Source organism: Mustela putorius, unplaced genomic scaffold, assembly GCF_011764305.1.
Source record: "Mustela putorius furo isolate JIRA1106 unplaced genomic scaffold, ASM1176430v1.1 tig00003942_pilon_pilon_pilon, whole genome shotgun sequence".
NCBI lineage: Eukaryota > Metazoa > Chordata > Mammalia > Carnivora > Mustelidae > Mustela > Mustela putorius.
The window spans coordinates 526,688-541,702 of NW_025422087.1; the positions used below are offsets into that span (position 1 = coordinate 526,688).

At 37.3% G+C, this 15,015-nt stretch overlaps 1 protein-coding gene across 5 annotated transcripts in view; it reads left to right on the plus strand.

Annotated features, from left to right (window-relative positions):
* Positions 1–15,015, plus strand: part of LOC101678481 (phospholipid-transporting ATPase IB-like) — a 231,800-nt gene that overhangs the window by 105,060 nt on the left and 111,725 nt on the right. For all 5 annotated transcript variants that reach the window (XM_045069635.1, XM_045069633.1, XM_045069637.1 and 2 more), the window contains 2 exons: positions 5,984–6,068; positions 7,544–7,683. In XM_045069635.1, coding sequence (XP_044925570.1) covers positions 5,984–6,068; positions 7,544–7,683 — 225 coding nt within the window. The remainder of the gene's footprint in view (positions 1–5,983; positions 6,069–7,543; positions 7,684–15,015) is intronic.

Sequence of the window (15,015 nt, forward strand, 5' to 3'; positions counted from 1 at the left end):
ATTTTTGTGTGTGGTGTAAGGAAATGGTCCAATTTCATTTTTCTGCATGTGGCTGTCCAATTTTCCCAGCACCATTTATTGAAGAGGCTGTCTTTTTTCCATTGGACATTCTTTCCTGCTTTGTCGAAGATTAGTTGACCATAGAGTTGAGGGTCTATTTCTGGGCTCTCTATTCTGTTCCATTGATCTATGTGTCTGTTTTTGTGCCAGTACCATGCTGTCTTGATGATGACAGCTTTGTAATAGAGCTTGAAGTCCGGAATTGTGATGCCACCAACGTTGGCTTTCTTTTTCAATATCCCTTTGGCTATTCGAGGTCTTTTCTGGTTCCATATAAATTTTAGAATTATTTGTTCCATTTCTTTGAAAAAGATGGATGGTACTTTGATAGGAATTGCATTAAATGTGTAGATTGCTTTAGGTAGCATAGACATTTTCACAATATTTATTCTTCCAATCCAGGAGCATGGAACATTTTTCCATTTCTTTGTGTCCTCCTCAATTTCTTTCATGAGTACTTTATAGTTTTCTGAGTATAGATTCTGTGCCTCTTTGGTTAGGTTTATTCCTAGGTATCTTATGGTTTTGGGTGCAATTGTAAATGGGATTGACTCCTTAATTTCCCTTTCTTCTGTCTTGCTGTTGGTGTAGAGAAATGCAACTGATTTCTGTGCATTGATTTTATATCCTGACACTTTACTGAATTCCTGTATAAGTTCTAGCAGTTTTGGAGTGGAGTCTTTTGGGTTTTCCACATATAGTATCATATCATCTGCGAAGAGTGATAGTTTGACTTCTTCTTGCCGATTTGGATGCCTTTAATTTCCTTTTGTTGTCTGATTGCTGAGGCTAGGACCTCTAATACTATGTTGAATAGCAGTGGTGATAATGGGCATCCCTGCCGTGTTCCTGACCTTAGCGGAAAAGCTTTCAGTTTTTCTCCATTGAGAATGATATTTGCAGTGGGTTTTTCATAGATGGCTTTGATGATATTGAGGTATGTGCCCTCTAATCCTACACTTTGAAGAGTTTTGATCAGGAAGGGATGCTGTACTTTGTCAAATGCTTTTTCAGCATCTATTGAGAGTATCATATGGTTCTTATTCTTTCTTTTATTGATGTGTTGTATCACATTGATTGATTTGCGGATGTTGAACCAACCTTGCAGCCGTGGAATAAATCCCACTTGGTCGTGGTGAATAATCTTTTTAATGTACTGTTGAATCCTATTGGCTAGTATTTTGGTGAGAATTTTCGCATCTGTGTTCATCAAGGATATTGGTCTATAGCTCTCTTTTTTGGTGGGATCCTTGTCTGGTTTTGGGATCAAGGTGATGCTGGCCTCATAAAATGAGTTTGGAAGTTTTCCTTCCATTTCTATTTTTTGGAACAGTTTCAGGAGAATAGGAATTGGTTCTTCTTTAAATGTTTGTAGAATTCCCCCGGGAAGCCGTCTGGCCCTGGGCTTTTGTTTGTTTGGAGATTTTTAATGACTGTTTCAATCTCCTTACTGGTTATGGGTCTGTTCAGGCTTTCTATTTCTTCCTGGTTCAGTTGTGGTAGTTTATATGTTTCTAGGAATGCATCCATTTCTTCCAGATTGTCAAATTTGTTGGCGTAGGTTTGCTCATAGTATGTTCTTATAATTGTTTGTATTTCTTTGGTGTTAGTTGTGATCTCCCTTCTTTCATTCATGATTTTATTTATTTGGGTCCTTTCTCTTTTCTTTTGGATAAGTCTGGCCAGGGGTTTATCAATCTTATTAATTCTTTCACAGAACCAGCTCCTAGTTTCATTGATTTGTTCTATTGTTTTTTGTTTGTTTGTTTCTATTTCATTGATTTCTGTTCTGATCTTTATGACTTCTCTTTTCCTGCTGCGTTTAGGATTTCATTCTTGTGCTTTCTCCAGCTCCTTTAGGTGTAGGGTTAGGTTGTGTACCTGAGACCTTTTCTTGTTTCTTGAGAAAGGCTTGTACCGCTATATATTTTCCTCTCAGGACTGCCTTTGCTGTGTCCCACAGATTTTGGACTATGTGTTTTCATTATCATTTGTTTCCATGAATTTTTCAATTCTTCTTTAATTTCCTGGTTGACCCATTCATTCTTCAGAAGGATGCTGTTTAGTGTCCATGTATTTGGGTTCTTTCCAAATTTCCTCTTGTGATTGAGTTCTAGCTTCAGAACATTGTGGTCTGAAAATAGGCAGGGAATGATCCCAATCTTTTGATACCGGTTAAGACCTGATTTAGGACCGAGGATGTGATCTATTCTGGAGAATGTTCCATGTGCACTAGAGAAGAATGTGTATTCTGTTGCTTTGGGATGAAATGTTCTGAATATATCTGTGATGTCCATCTGGTCCAGTGTGTCGTTTAAGACCTTTATTTCCTTGCTGATCTTTTGCTTGGATGATCTGTCCATTTCAGTGAAGGGAGTGTTAAAGTCCCCTACTATTATTGTATTATTGTTGATGTTTTTCTTTGATTTTGTTATTAATTGGTTTATATAGTAGGCTGCTCCCACGTCGGGGGCATAGATATTTAAAATTGTTAAATCTTCTTGTTGGACAGACCCTTTGAGTATGATATAGTGTCCTTCCTCATGTCTTATTATAGTCTTTGGCTTAAAATCTAATTGATCTGATATAAGAATTGCCACTCCTGCTTTCTTCTGATGTCCATTAGCAATGTAAATTCTTTTCCACCCCCTCACTTTAAATCTGGAGGTGTCTTCGGGCTTAAAATGAGTTTCTTGGAGGCAACATATAGATGGGTTTTGTTTTTTTATCCATTCTGATACCCTGTGTCTTTTGATTGGGGCCTTTAGCCCATTAACATTCAGGGTAACAATTGAGAGATATGAATTTAGTGCCATTGTATTGCCTGTAAGGGGACTGTTACTGTATATGGTCTCTGTTCCTTTCTGATCTACCACTTGTAGGCTCTCTCTTTGCTTAGAGGACCCCTTTCAATATTTCCTGTAGAGCTGGTTTGGTGTTTGCAAATTCTTTCAGTTGTTGTTTGTTCCCTGAGCGCTTTCTGTAGAGTTCTGGAGGACAGGAATACAAATGGCGGCCTCCTGGTCTCCGGCCCAGAGGAGCCGAGAGCCCAGGGCCGCACTCCTCAGTGCGCCCTCAGAGAACAGCGCCCAGTTACTCCCATCTGCCTGACCTCCAGCCGCGCTCCGAGCTCACTGAGCCTGCGACTGGTTCAAGGTCACCCCGAGCTGCGAGCTTACTGGCGGCTCTGTCTCTGTAGCCGGCTTTCCCGTTCCAATACCCGCAAGAACTGCGACACTCAGACACCCCCGATCCTTCTGTGACCCTGCGGGGCCTGAGGCCACGCTGACCCCGTGTGGGCTTCGCCCCGGGTAGCCTCTGGAGCGATGTCCCTCAGCGGAACAGACTTTTAAAAGTCCTGATTTTGTGCGCGGTTGCTCCGCCGCTTGCCGGGAGCTGGCCCCTCCCCCCGGGGTCTAGCTTCCCGTCGCTTTGGATTCACTTCTCCGCCGGTCCTACCTTTCAGAAAGTGGTTGTTTTTCTGTTTCCAGAATTGCTGTTCTTCTTCTCTTTGATCTGCCGATGGATTTTCAGGTGTTTGCAATCTTTAGATAAGCTATCTAGCTGATCTCCGGCTAGCTGAAGAAGTCTCAGCCTGCTACTTCTCCGCCATCTTAGCATTCTATCAATATTATTTGTTATTTTAATGTTTGCTAGAATTTACCAGAAATCCATCTAGACTGAGGGTAGGCTAGCTAGACAGTTGTTGGTTTTATTTATTTATTTTTTCAGTTATTGGTTTTATTGATCTTCCTTAAGAAATTGCTTTCAGATTTGATTTTTATTGACTGTTTCTCTGTTTTCTGTTTTATTAATTTCTACGCTTTATTATTCCTATTCTTTGCCTACTTCCCGTTTGTTTTGCTTCTCTTTTTCTAGCTTCTTAAGGCAGAACTGATTTGAGATCTTTCTTTTTAATATAAATGTTTAGTGCTATACATATCTTCCCAGTCATTGCTTTAGCAGCATGTCACAAATTTCGATGTGCTGCATTTGCATCTTCATATTCATTTCAAAATATTCTAATATTTCAAGCTTCTTCTTTTTTTAATTTTTAATTAATTTTTTATTTTTTATAAACATATATTTTTATCCCCCGGGGTACAGGTCTGTGAATCACCAGGTTTACACACTTCACAGCACTCACCAAAGCACATACTCTCCCCAATGTCCATAATCCCACCCCCTTCTCCCAAACCCCCTCCCCCCAGCAACCCTCAGTTTGTTTTGTGAGATCAAGCTTCTTTTTGATTTCTTCTTTAACTCATGGGTTATTTTGAAGTGGGTTAGTTTTCAAATATTTAGAAATTTGGGGGCAAAATATTCTTTTAATCGATTTATAACATAATTCTAATTTATTAGAGAACATACTTTATATTACTTGAATATTTTAATTTTATTGGGACTTGTTTTATGGCTCATATTGTGACTTAACTAATGTTAAATGTTTGCATGCATCTAAAAATCCCGAGTATTCTGCTATTTTGGGATGAGATGGTTTCTAACTATTTGTTAAGTCAAGTTGATTGAGAGTGTTGTTCAAACCTTCTATATCCTTAATGATTCTTCGTTTACTTGTTCTATCAATTATAGAAATGGGAATATTGAAATCCCCAACTGTCATTGTCGATTTGTGATTTTCATCTTGAAGTTCTGTTAGTTTTTACATCATTTCATTTCCTTTTATTAGTTTTAGCTTCATTTTGAAACTATGTTATTAGACTCATAAGTGTTCAGAACTATTAATTCCTCTTGATGAATCTACCCTTCTGTCATTCCAAAATGATTTTCCTTATCTCCAGCAATTTCCCTTACTCTGAAATCTCTGTTGTATGGTTATAATTTTGCCATTCCAGGCTACTTATGGTTAGTGTTGGGTAGGGTGTGTCTTCTTCTTCCTCTTTAACCCATTTGTGTCTTTATATGTAAAGTGTGATTCTTCTAGGGAGCATTTAATTGGTTTGCGTGTTTTTTTCCATCCTGGAAATCTCTGCCTTTTAACTGGCTGTTTAGACCATTTACACATGTGCTTACTGATACAGGTACATTTAAATACATCATCCTGCAATTTATTTTCTATTTGTCCCACTTCTTTTTTCCTTTATTCCAAGAATTACTTAAGTATTTTTTAATTCTAATTTCTTTCCTTTAAAAAAAATTTGGTGATGTTTTAGGTCTTATAGTAGGAATCTTCAATTTATTACATTTTATTCTCAAGTGATATTATACTATTTCACATGTAGTATAAGAACAATAATTCTGAACTTCCATCTCTCTCCTCCCAATCTTTGTGCTCTTGTCAGACATTTTAATTTTACAAATGTTATAAACTTCACACTACATTGTCATTAAGTTTTCTTAAGCAATTATCCTTTTTTATTACAATATAAAACAAGAAAAATGTATATATGCATATCTGTATGCAGATATATGTGTATCTATACACATGCACATACACAGACTCGGGTCATTATCATTTTCAGTGCTCTTCAGACTCATATTTCCATTTCCTATAATCTTGTCTGATTCCCTTTACCATATCTTATAGCATGGATCTCTCGGCGATGAGTTTTTTCAGACTGTTTATGTCTGAAAATATTTTTATTTCATCTTTATATTCTCTCATGTTCATTTTGAAATAAATTTTTGCTGAATATAGGATTCTAGGTTGACAATGTTTTTCTTTGAGTTTTTAAAGCTTATGCTTCACTGGCTTATCACGTGCATTGTCTCAGTGAGAAATCTTAACTCTGTTCCTCTGTATGTAATGTATCCTTTTTGGAATTGTGCCTTCCCTGAGGCTGCTTGAGTCTTTCACATCTCTTAGATATAGCAATAAAATTATAATGCAGTATTTAGAATTTGGATTGATAGGCTTATGTAAGCTGCTGGTCATGAGTTTTTTTTTTTTTTTTCTGGATAGGATACAGTGATTTATGAGAGACTTTCAGAAGATTCTCGCTTTATGAAGGAGACATTAACCCATCTGGAATATTTTGCCAAAGAAGGTAAGTGAAAATTATTTAGAATCTTGTTTCCTTTTGGAATGCTATTCTTAAATATTAAAATTGTAACCCAAATGCATGTCACTGATACTCGGCCCATAAGTGGGCAGGGGGAGCTCATTCCTCGATGGGACTTTGTAATGCATTCTGTTTGCTTAAAAGTTCTTCAAACACACCCTGTTGAGATATTATTTTTCCTTTCTTCCTCTGTCCACCAGCAAACATTGAAAAGTATGTTTTTACTGTGCAGTTCTCCCATTAACCAAAAGCCTTGTCTTCAAAGCCATCTATTATCTGTTTCTATTTGTGGTAGCAAGAACTTGGCCCATGATGGAAAAAGAGAGGTTTTTCCAGTATGTGTTGTATATTTCAAAGTTAATTATTTCGTGCATATAATTCAGAAACCCGACATAGTTGATGTTTTCCTACCTGCCATTCTCTTATCCTTGTGGTTTTGACTTGTCACCCATCTCAATAAATAAAATTCCACAAGTGAGTTTTGAGTAAGAACAACATTCATTAAAAGGTTTATAGAAGTTTTGAAAAAGTGAAATGTAATGTCTTTTAAAAGTTAGGCTAATAATACCTGCAAGCAGTATCCCACTTTGTCCGTCTAGCTGATAAGATCCTGCTTCCTACAGATATGTGCATCTTGTCCGGAAGTGTGGATATTTTGCAAGGTTGCACTTGGGGTCCTTTGCTGCTGTCTTAAAATACATGTGAGCTGAAGGCAGTTTACAACAGGTAGAAACATATAGGAACTGTATTGTAATGGAGCTCAAAACAGAATAACAATTTCTATAGTTTATCTGTAGGGCATTAATTTCTAGGGGACCCTCAACTATTTGAAGGTTTTGCAGCAGTTAGCCTAAAATATTAGGGTACAATATAATTTCTAAAATATTTTCTTTGCAAAATGGAACTTAAATTAATTTTCTGCTCTTTTAATGGTTATTTGGCTTACTTTGAAATTGGAAGAACTAAAACCTCATTCCTTCTTTCTTTCCTTCAACAAATGGCTATTGAGTATTTATTGAGTGCCATGCACTGCTCTAAGCTTCCAGAACAGAAGTGAACAAAACATCCACCGCTCACACCCTGCAGGAACTAGCCAATGATAGATAATGTCAGGAGGTGATAAGCGCTATGGAGAAAAATTACACAGGAGAAGGGGCACAGAGCATGATGGGGTTAGGCAGAAACTGAAGGAAGAGAAGAAGACCAGGGAAAAGTATTCCAGGTCAAGAGCAGAACAAGCTCAAGTGTCCGGAAGTAAGAGGATCAGCAGGGACAGGCCCGGAAGCAAGGAGGAAGGTGGGGAATAAGATCAGCAAGTAGCCGGGGACAGATCAGATAAGGCCGTGGGAAGGACTTTCCGTTCCCATGACCCCTACAACACTTGGATTTTGTTTTCGAATTCTGTACTCCTCCCTGATCGCTGGTGTCTTGATTGGTTTACATTCTCTTCTTTGTTACAGGGCTGAGAACTCTCTGTGTTGCTTATGCAGATTTATCTGAGGAAGAGTATCAGCAGTGGTTGACACAGTATAGAAAAGCGAGTACAGTTATCCAAAACAGAATGCAGAGTTTGGAAGAATGTTATGAATATATTGAAAAGGTAACATACCTGATACGTACCTGATGTATACTCTACAGGCAACTTAAATATGTGAAATCACAGACTTATCAGTGTTTTCATAGCCTGATGCAATTTTAAAGACTTAGTTAAAATGGGGCACGTGGGTGGCTTGGTCAGTTAAGCATCTGCCCTCGGCTCAGGTCATGATCCCAGGGACATGGGATCAAGCTCCATGTCGGGCTCCCTGCTCAGTGGGGAGTCTGCTTCTCCCTCTTCCCCTGCTGGTTCTTGCTCTTTCTCGCTTTTTCACTTGCTTGGTCTCTCTCTAATAAATAAAATCTTAACAAATAATCCTTTTTAAAAAAGATTTTATTTATTTATTTGACAGAGAGATCACAAGTAGGCAGAGAGGCAGGCAGAGAGAGAGGGGGAAGCAGGCTCCCCACTGAGCAGAGAACCTGAGGTGGGGCTCGATTCCAGGACCCTGAGATCATGACCCGAACTGAAGGCAGAGACTTAACCCACTGAGCCACCCAGGCACCCCAACAAATAATCTTAAATTATTTTTTTGTTTCCCTAGGAAGTATAAACCTTATACTGAACATTCATAAACTATAGCTTTTACAATATTCAAAATATTTCTTTCATTTCTGAATCCTGATTACTTCAATTTTGTTACCCCTTTTTATAACTTTTCCCATCCAAAAGAAATACATGTTTATCATAGAAAATAAGCCAGAATAGTTAATAATAATAATCATCTGTAATGTTAGGCTAATGACTAAATTCTGGTATATAACCCTTGAATCTCTTTCTTCATATATGTGTGTTGTATATGTAGTATTCCGTGGTAGGTTTTAAATATACATGCATAAACTTTTCCCATAAAAATTTAAAGTAAAAATATCCCCCCAGTCAAAATCTCTGTCAAATTTTCTCCATGATGGGGTTATGGACATTGGGGAGGGTATGTGCTTTGGTGAGTGCTGTGAAGTGTGTACACCTGGCGATTCACACACCTGTACCCCTGGGGATAAAAATACATGTTTATAAAAAAATTAAAAATTAAAAAAAATTTTTTTGTCCATGAAAATACTGCTCAAATGATGAAATTTTTCACTCTACAGTAAACTGGGAATATTTTCCTAATCACTGAATATTTTTCTATTATTTTCTTAAATTACTCATGGTATTTTATGGTAGTTACTGTCCTGAGAGATCTCGTGCACCCTGGACTGTTGAGTGTCACTGGAGGATCATTGTGAATTTGCTAGTTGTGGCTTCAGGGATTCTGTGGCTCCTGGGCCAATTCTTATCTTCCTTTCTTGGGTTGGGTTCTTTTGTCATTTGCCTCCATGAACTTTGCATTTCAGTTTTGTAGAAGCACGGCCAGAACAAATTTAGACTGGGGGATTTTCTTTTCTTTTCCTTTCCTTTCCCTTCCTTTTTCTTTTCTTTTCTTTCTTTCTTTCTTTTTTTTTTTTTTAAGTTTTTATTTATTTGCGCAAGAGAGAGAGTATGAAGTATGGACAAAGGGAGAGCGGAAGGCAGACGCTTACTGACTGAGCCACCCAGGCACTCATATAGACTAGGGGATTTTCTTGACATCATTGGGTCCATCTTTTTTTTTTTTTTTTTTTCCCCAAAGTCATTTGTTGAGAAATTAGGACTCAAACCCAGCTTCATGCCAAGTGCAGGAACATGCTGCAGTAGCCCTCGTGGGTACTCAGTCGGCATCTGTTGATGCAGCGCAGCGCAGCGAAGGGATTAACTCTTTTATCTAACCCTCCTCTTCCTCATGTTCCCCACAGGCTGTTTGCTGCTCCCACACTGGGAAGACATCTGGGCAATTAAAATTGGCCTCTGGGGAAGCCTGGGTGGCTCCGTGGGTTTAGCTTCTGACTCTTGGTTTTGGCTCAGGTCATGATCTCAGGACCCTGAGATGGAGCCCCTCATCGGGCTCCATGCTCAGCATTGAGCCTGCTTGTGCCCTCTCCCTCTCCAACCTCCCCCACCACCACACCACTGCATGCCCTCTGTCTCTGAAAAATAAAATCTTAAAAAAAAAAAGAAAGGAAAAAGGAGGGAAGGAAAATTGGCCCCTGGAACTTAAAAGATTGTACTGTTCTTTTTCAATCAAATGGATATGTTTTATATTTTAGTGTTTGGAAGTCATAGGTGGTAAGGAAGTCAAAGAATAAGTAAGTTTGCCTTTGCCAGGTTATGTGAGGTGGGTGACAATGTCAGGGAGTGGCATGGTCTCAAGCTGACTGGTTCATTCATGGGCTGAATGTGAGTCTCCAGCATGTACACAGGGCCTGCACACAGTCAGTGTTCAGCAAGAATTAGTTGGATAGATAAATGAAATATTGGAGTTGAATATTTTGAGCTCCTCTGCTTTCCAAGGAAGGTAGATAACTGTGTATAATTGTCAGGGCTTGATGCTGATTGCTTGGTAGTCTTTTCCTTAAACTTCAAAGGGCAGTAATAAATGGTAGAAGAGTGATCATGGGCCAATGTTTTCTATCTGGTCTTTGACCTAGATGAGTGTCATATTACATTTTAAAGATTGTATCCTCAGAGCAAGTAATGAGCAGAGCACTGTGCTTGGAAGGTCTGGATGGATATCTAATCAGTTTTAGACACTTTATGAAATTACTGTTGTACTATTTAACAAAACACTGAATCTTCTTTCCATGACTGTGAGGCTTAAAATTACAGACATCAAAATACTCAGTGTCTGTGTTTAGTATGACTAGGATATCTCTTTAGCCTGAGTCACTTAGGCAAATGACAGGCTCTGTGATGCTAGAATCACAATGAAAATTGTCAAATATATCATTCATGTTTTATGACTGTGCCTTCCCTTTCTCCCACAGGATGTTTTCCAGTTAACCCAGGAGTAGTGAGATCCTGGGCATTGAGTCATATGGGTCAAACTTGTGGGGGGCTGGGGACTAGTCCTTGCTATTCATTACATCTCTGTCGGGACGGGTTCTGGGAACTAGATACCCCACGCAAGGGTACTTTATGAGAAGTGGACACATTATGGGGCAAATGATACATGAGAAGATTGTTAAGTATACATAAGTTTTGATTAGAGGGAATTGGATTTTATTTTTTATTTTACTCTTGAATATTTTTCCTTTGGACACTCATAAGATTTAAATTTCTCTCCTTTTGGGTAAGAGTAAGAAAGAGGACATCTACATTTGTTTCAATAGTCATTAAGTACATCGTAGCTTAGAGAATAACTGCAAAAGTAATTAACTTTCAGGTTGCCAGGGCGACTCTATTGGTAAAATATAAATTTGACATATTGGCTGAATGAATTAGACTTTGAAGCATTCCTTTTTCTTTTTCTTCCTAATATGGCAGCTTTATTGAGATATCATTCATATATCACAGAATTCCCCTATTTAAAGTATATAATCTACAGGTTTTAGTATATTCAGAGTTGTGAGACTGTCACCACAATGAACACAAAATATTTTCAACCTACCCCTCCTTCAAATCCCATATCCATTAATATTCACTCTTTGTTACCCTCCTATTCTCTCCTCCAGCCCTATGCAGCCACTAATTTACTTTTCGTCTCCATAGATTCACATCCTCTGGGTATTTCATGTAAATAGAATCATAAAATATGTGGTCTTCAGTGACTTGCTTCTGTCACTTAGCTTAACGTTTTTGGGATTCATCCATATTGTAACATGTACCAGTATTTCATTACCTTTCAAGACCAGCTCGTATTCCATTGTGTAGATACCTGATTGTCCATCCATTCTTCTTTTGAAGGACATTTGGGTTGTTTCCATTTGGCTAGTGTGAATAATGCCTTCATAAATACTCATACAAGTTTTCATGTGAACACATTCTTTAATTAATTAATTAAATTAATTTATTAATCAATTAAATTATCAAATCTTTATTATTAATAATTTTATTTATTAATTTAAATAAAATTTTTATTGATTTAATTAATTAATTGATTTTATTTTATGAATGTACCTGGGAGTGAAATTGCTGGGTCATATGGCAGCTGTATGTAACCATTTGAGAAGCTGTCAGACTAGTTTTCCTAAGTAACTGTACCATTCCATATTCCTACCATCAGTGTATGAGAGTTCCAATTTTTTCACACCCTGGCCAACACTTGTTACCATCTATACCTTATTATGACCATCCTACTAGGTATGAAGCATTGAGTTACAATCACATTGTGATTTTAATTTGCATTTCTTTAATGATTAATGATGTTGAACATCTTTTCATTTTTTAAATTATTATTTGTGTATCTTCTTTTGGAGAAGTGTCTATTCAAATCCTTTGGCTATTTTTCAATTAATATATATTTTTTAGAGTTTTAGAGTAGTTTTAGGTTTTCAGAAAGAAAATGAGCCTAAAAAGTGTGGATAGTTCACAGATACTTTTTCTCTTTCCCTTGCACAGTTTCTTCTGTGATTAACATTTTGCATTAGTGTGGTATGTCTGTTACAATTAATGAACCAATGCTGATACATTATTATTAACCAAACCCCATGGCTTGCATTAAGGTTCACTCTTGTTGTACAGTTCATGGGTCTTGACAAATGCTTGTCACCATCCATTGCTGCAGTATCATATAGAATATTTTCACTGTCCCAAAAATCTCCTGTACTCACCTATTCTTCCCTCTTTCCTTCTGAACCACTGGAAACCACTGATCTTTTTTTTTGCTCTCTCTATAGTTTTGCCTTTTCTAGCATGTCATATAGCTGTAGTCATGTTTGTAGCCTTTTCATATTGCCTGCTTTCACTTAGGGATATGCATTTAAATTCCTTCATGTCTTTTAATAAACTGATGTCTCATTTCTTTTTAAGTTTTTATTTATTTATTTATTTATTTATTTGAGACAGTGAGTGAGAGAGATCACAAGTGGGGAGAGAGGGGCAGAAGGAGAGGAAGAAGTGGACTCCCTGATGAGCAGGAAGCCCAACACGGTGCTCAATCCCAGGACCCCGGGATCATGACCTGAACCAAAGGCAGATACTTAACCAACTGAGCCATCCAGGCACCCTGATAGCCCATTTCTCTCTTATTTTTTTTTTTTTTGGAGCTTTAAATTTTTTATTTTTTATAAACATATATTTTTATCCCCAGGGGTACAGGTCTGTGAATCACCAGGTTTACACACTTCACAGCACTCACCAAAACACATACCCTCCCCAATGTCCATAATCCCACCCCCTTCTCCCAACCCCCTCCCCCCAGCAACCCTCAGTTTGTTTTGTGAGATTGAGAGTCACTTATGGTTTGTCTCCCTCCCAATCCCATCTTGTTTCATTGATTCTTCTCCTACCCACTTAAGCCCCCATGTTGCATCACCACTTCCTCATATCAGGGAGATCATATGATAGTTGTTTTTAAATATTTTAAAAATACTATTCTGTTGTCTGTATATACCACAGTTTATCCATTCACCTATTGAAAAGCATCTTGGTTGCTTCTAAGTTCTGGTAATTATGAATAAAGCTGCTATAAATATTCAAGTCTATATTTTTTTGTGAATATGTCTTCAGCTCATTTGGGTAAATACCAAGAAGCATGACTGCCTAATCATGTGATAAGACAATGTTTAGCTTTATAATAAACTGCCACACTCTCTTCCAAAATGGCTCTACAGTCCTCCAAGCAATGAATAAGAGTTCTTGTTCCGCCATATTCTTGCCAGCATTTGGTGCTGTCAGTGTTTTGGATTTTGGACATTCTAATAGGCATGTAGTGGTATCTCATGGTTGTTTTCATGTGCATTTTTCTGATGATGTATGATGTTCTCATATGACTACTGACACCCGTATATCTTCTTTGGTGAGGTGTCTGCTTAGACCTTTTGTCCATTTTTTAATCAGCTTATTTATTTTCTAACTGTTAGGTTTTAAGTGTTCCTTGCATATTTGTTTACAAGTCCTTTATCAGATAGGTGTTTTGAAAATATTTTCTCCTTGTTTGTAGCTTGTCTTCTTAATAGCTTAACAGTATTTTTCACAGAACATGTTTTTAATTAAGTCTAAATATCATTTTTTCCCCATGGATCGTGCTTTTGGTAGCTAAAAAATAATCAACAAACTGAAGGTTACCTAGATTTTCTCCTTTTATCTTCTGGTCGTTTTATAGTTTTGCATCTCACATTTAGGTCTGTGATCCATTTTGACTTAATTTTTATGAAAAGTGTAAAGTCAGTGTCTGCATTCATTTTATTTTTTAAACATGCATGTCCAGTTGTTCCAACACTATTTGTTGAAAAAGACTAATTTTTCTCTGTTGAATTGCCTTTAGTCCGTTGTCAAAGACTGTTTGACTGTATTTGTGTGAGTCTTATTTCTGAGTTTTCTATCTTTTTTTTAAAAAAAAATTTTATTTATTTATTTGTCAGAGAGAGTGAGCACAGGCAGAAAGAGTGGCAGGCAGAGGCAGAGGGAGAAGCAGGGAGCAGGGAGCCTGACGTGGGACTCAATCCCAGGACACTGGGATCATGACCTGAGCCGAAGACAGCCGCTTACCCAACTGAGCCACCCAGGTGTCCCCTGAGTTTTCTATTTTGTTCCAATGACCTATTTGTCTATACTTTAATCAATACTATACTATCTTGATTACTGTAGCTTTATAGTAACTCTTGAAGTTGGGTAATATCAATCCACTGCTTTTGTTCTTCTTCAGTTTTGTTTTAGTCTGTTTAGATTTTGTTTTAATCTGAGCCTTTTGCTTTTCAATAAAAACTTTAGAGTCAGTTTGTTGATATCCACAAAATAACTTTCTGTGATTGTTAAGACTGACATCCAAGCAATATTGAGTCTTCCTATCCATGAACATGATATATCGGCTCATTCATTTAGGTCTTCTCTGATTTCTTTCATCAGAGTTTCATAGTTTTCTGCATATATATCTTATAAATATTTTGTTAGATTTATACATATATATATCTTTTTGATGTTAAAGTAAATGGCATTGTTTTAAATTTTAAGTTCCAATTGTTCATTGACTTTTGTATATTACCCACATATCCTATAACATTATTATAATCTTGGAACTTGTTAGTTCTTTTTGTTGATTCGTTAGAATTTTCTGCATAAACAGTCATGACATCTGCAAACAAAAGGCATTTTTCTTTTTTCTATGTCCTTTTACCTTTTATTTCCATATTTTATCATACTAACCAGAACTTCCATTACGATGTTGAATAGGAGTGGGAAGAGGGACACCCTTACCTTGTTCCCTGTCTTAAGGAGGGAAAGTGTCTACTTTCTCACCTTTAAGTATGTTAGCTATAGGTTTTTCAGTAGATGTTCTTTATCAAGTTAGAGAAGTCCCTGTTCTAGGTTTGCTCAGGT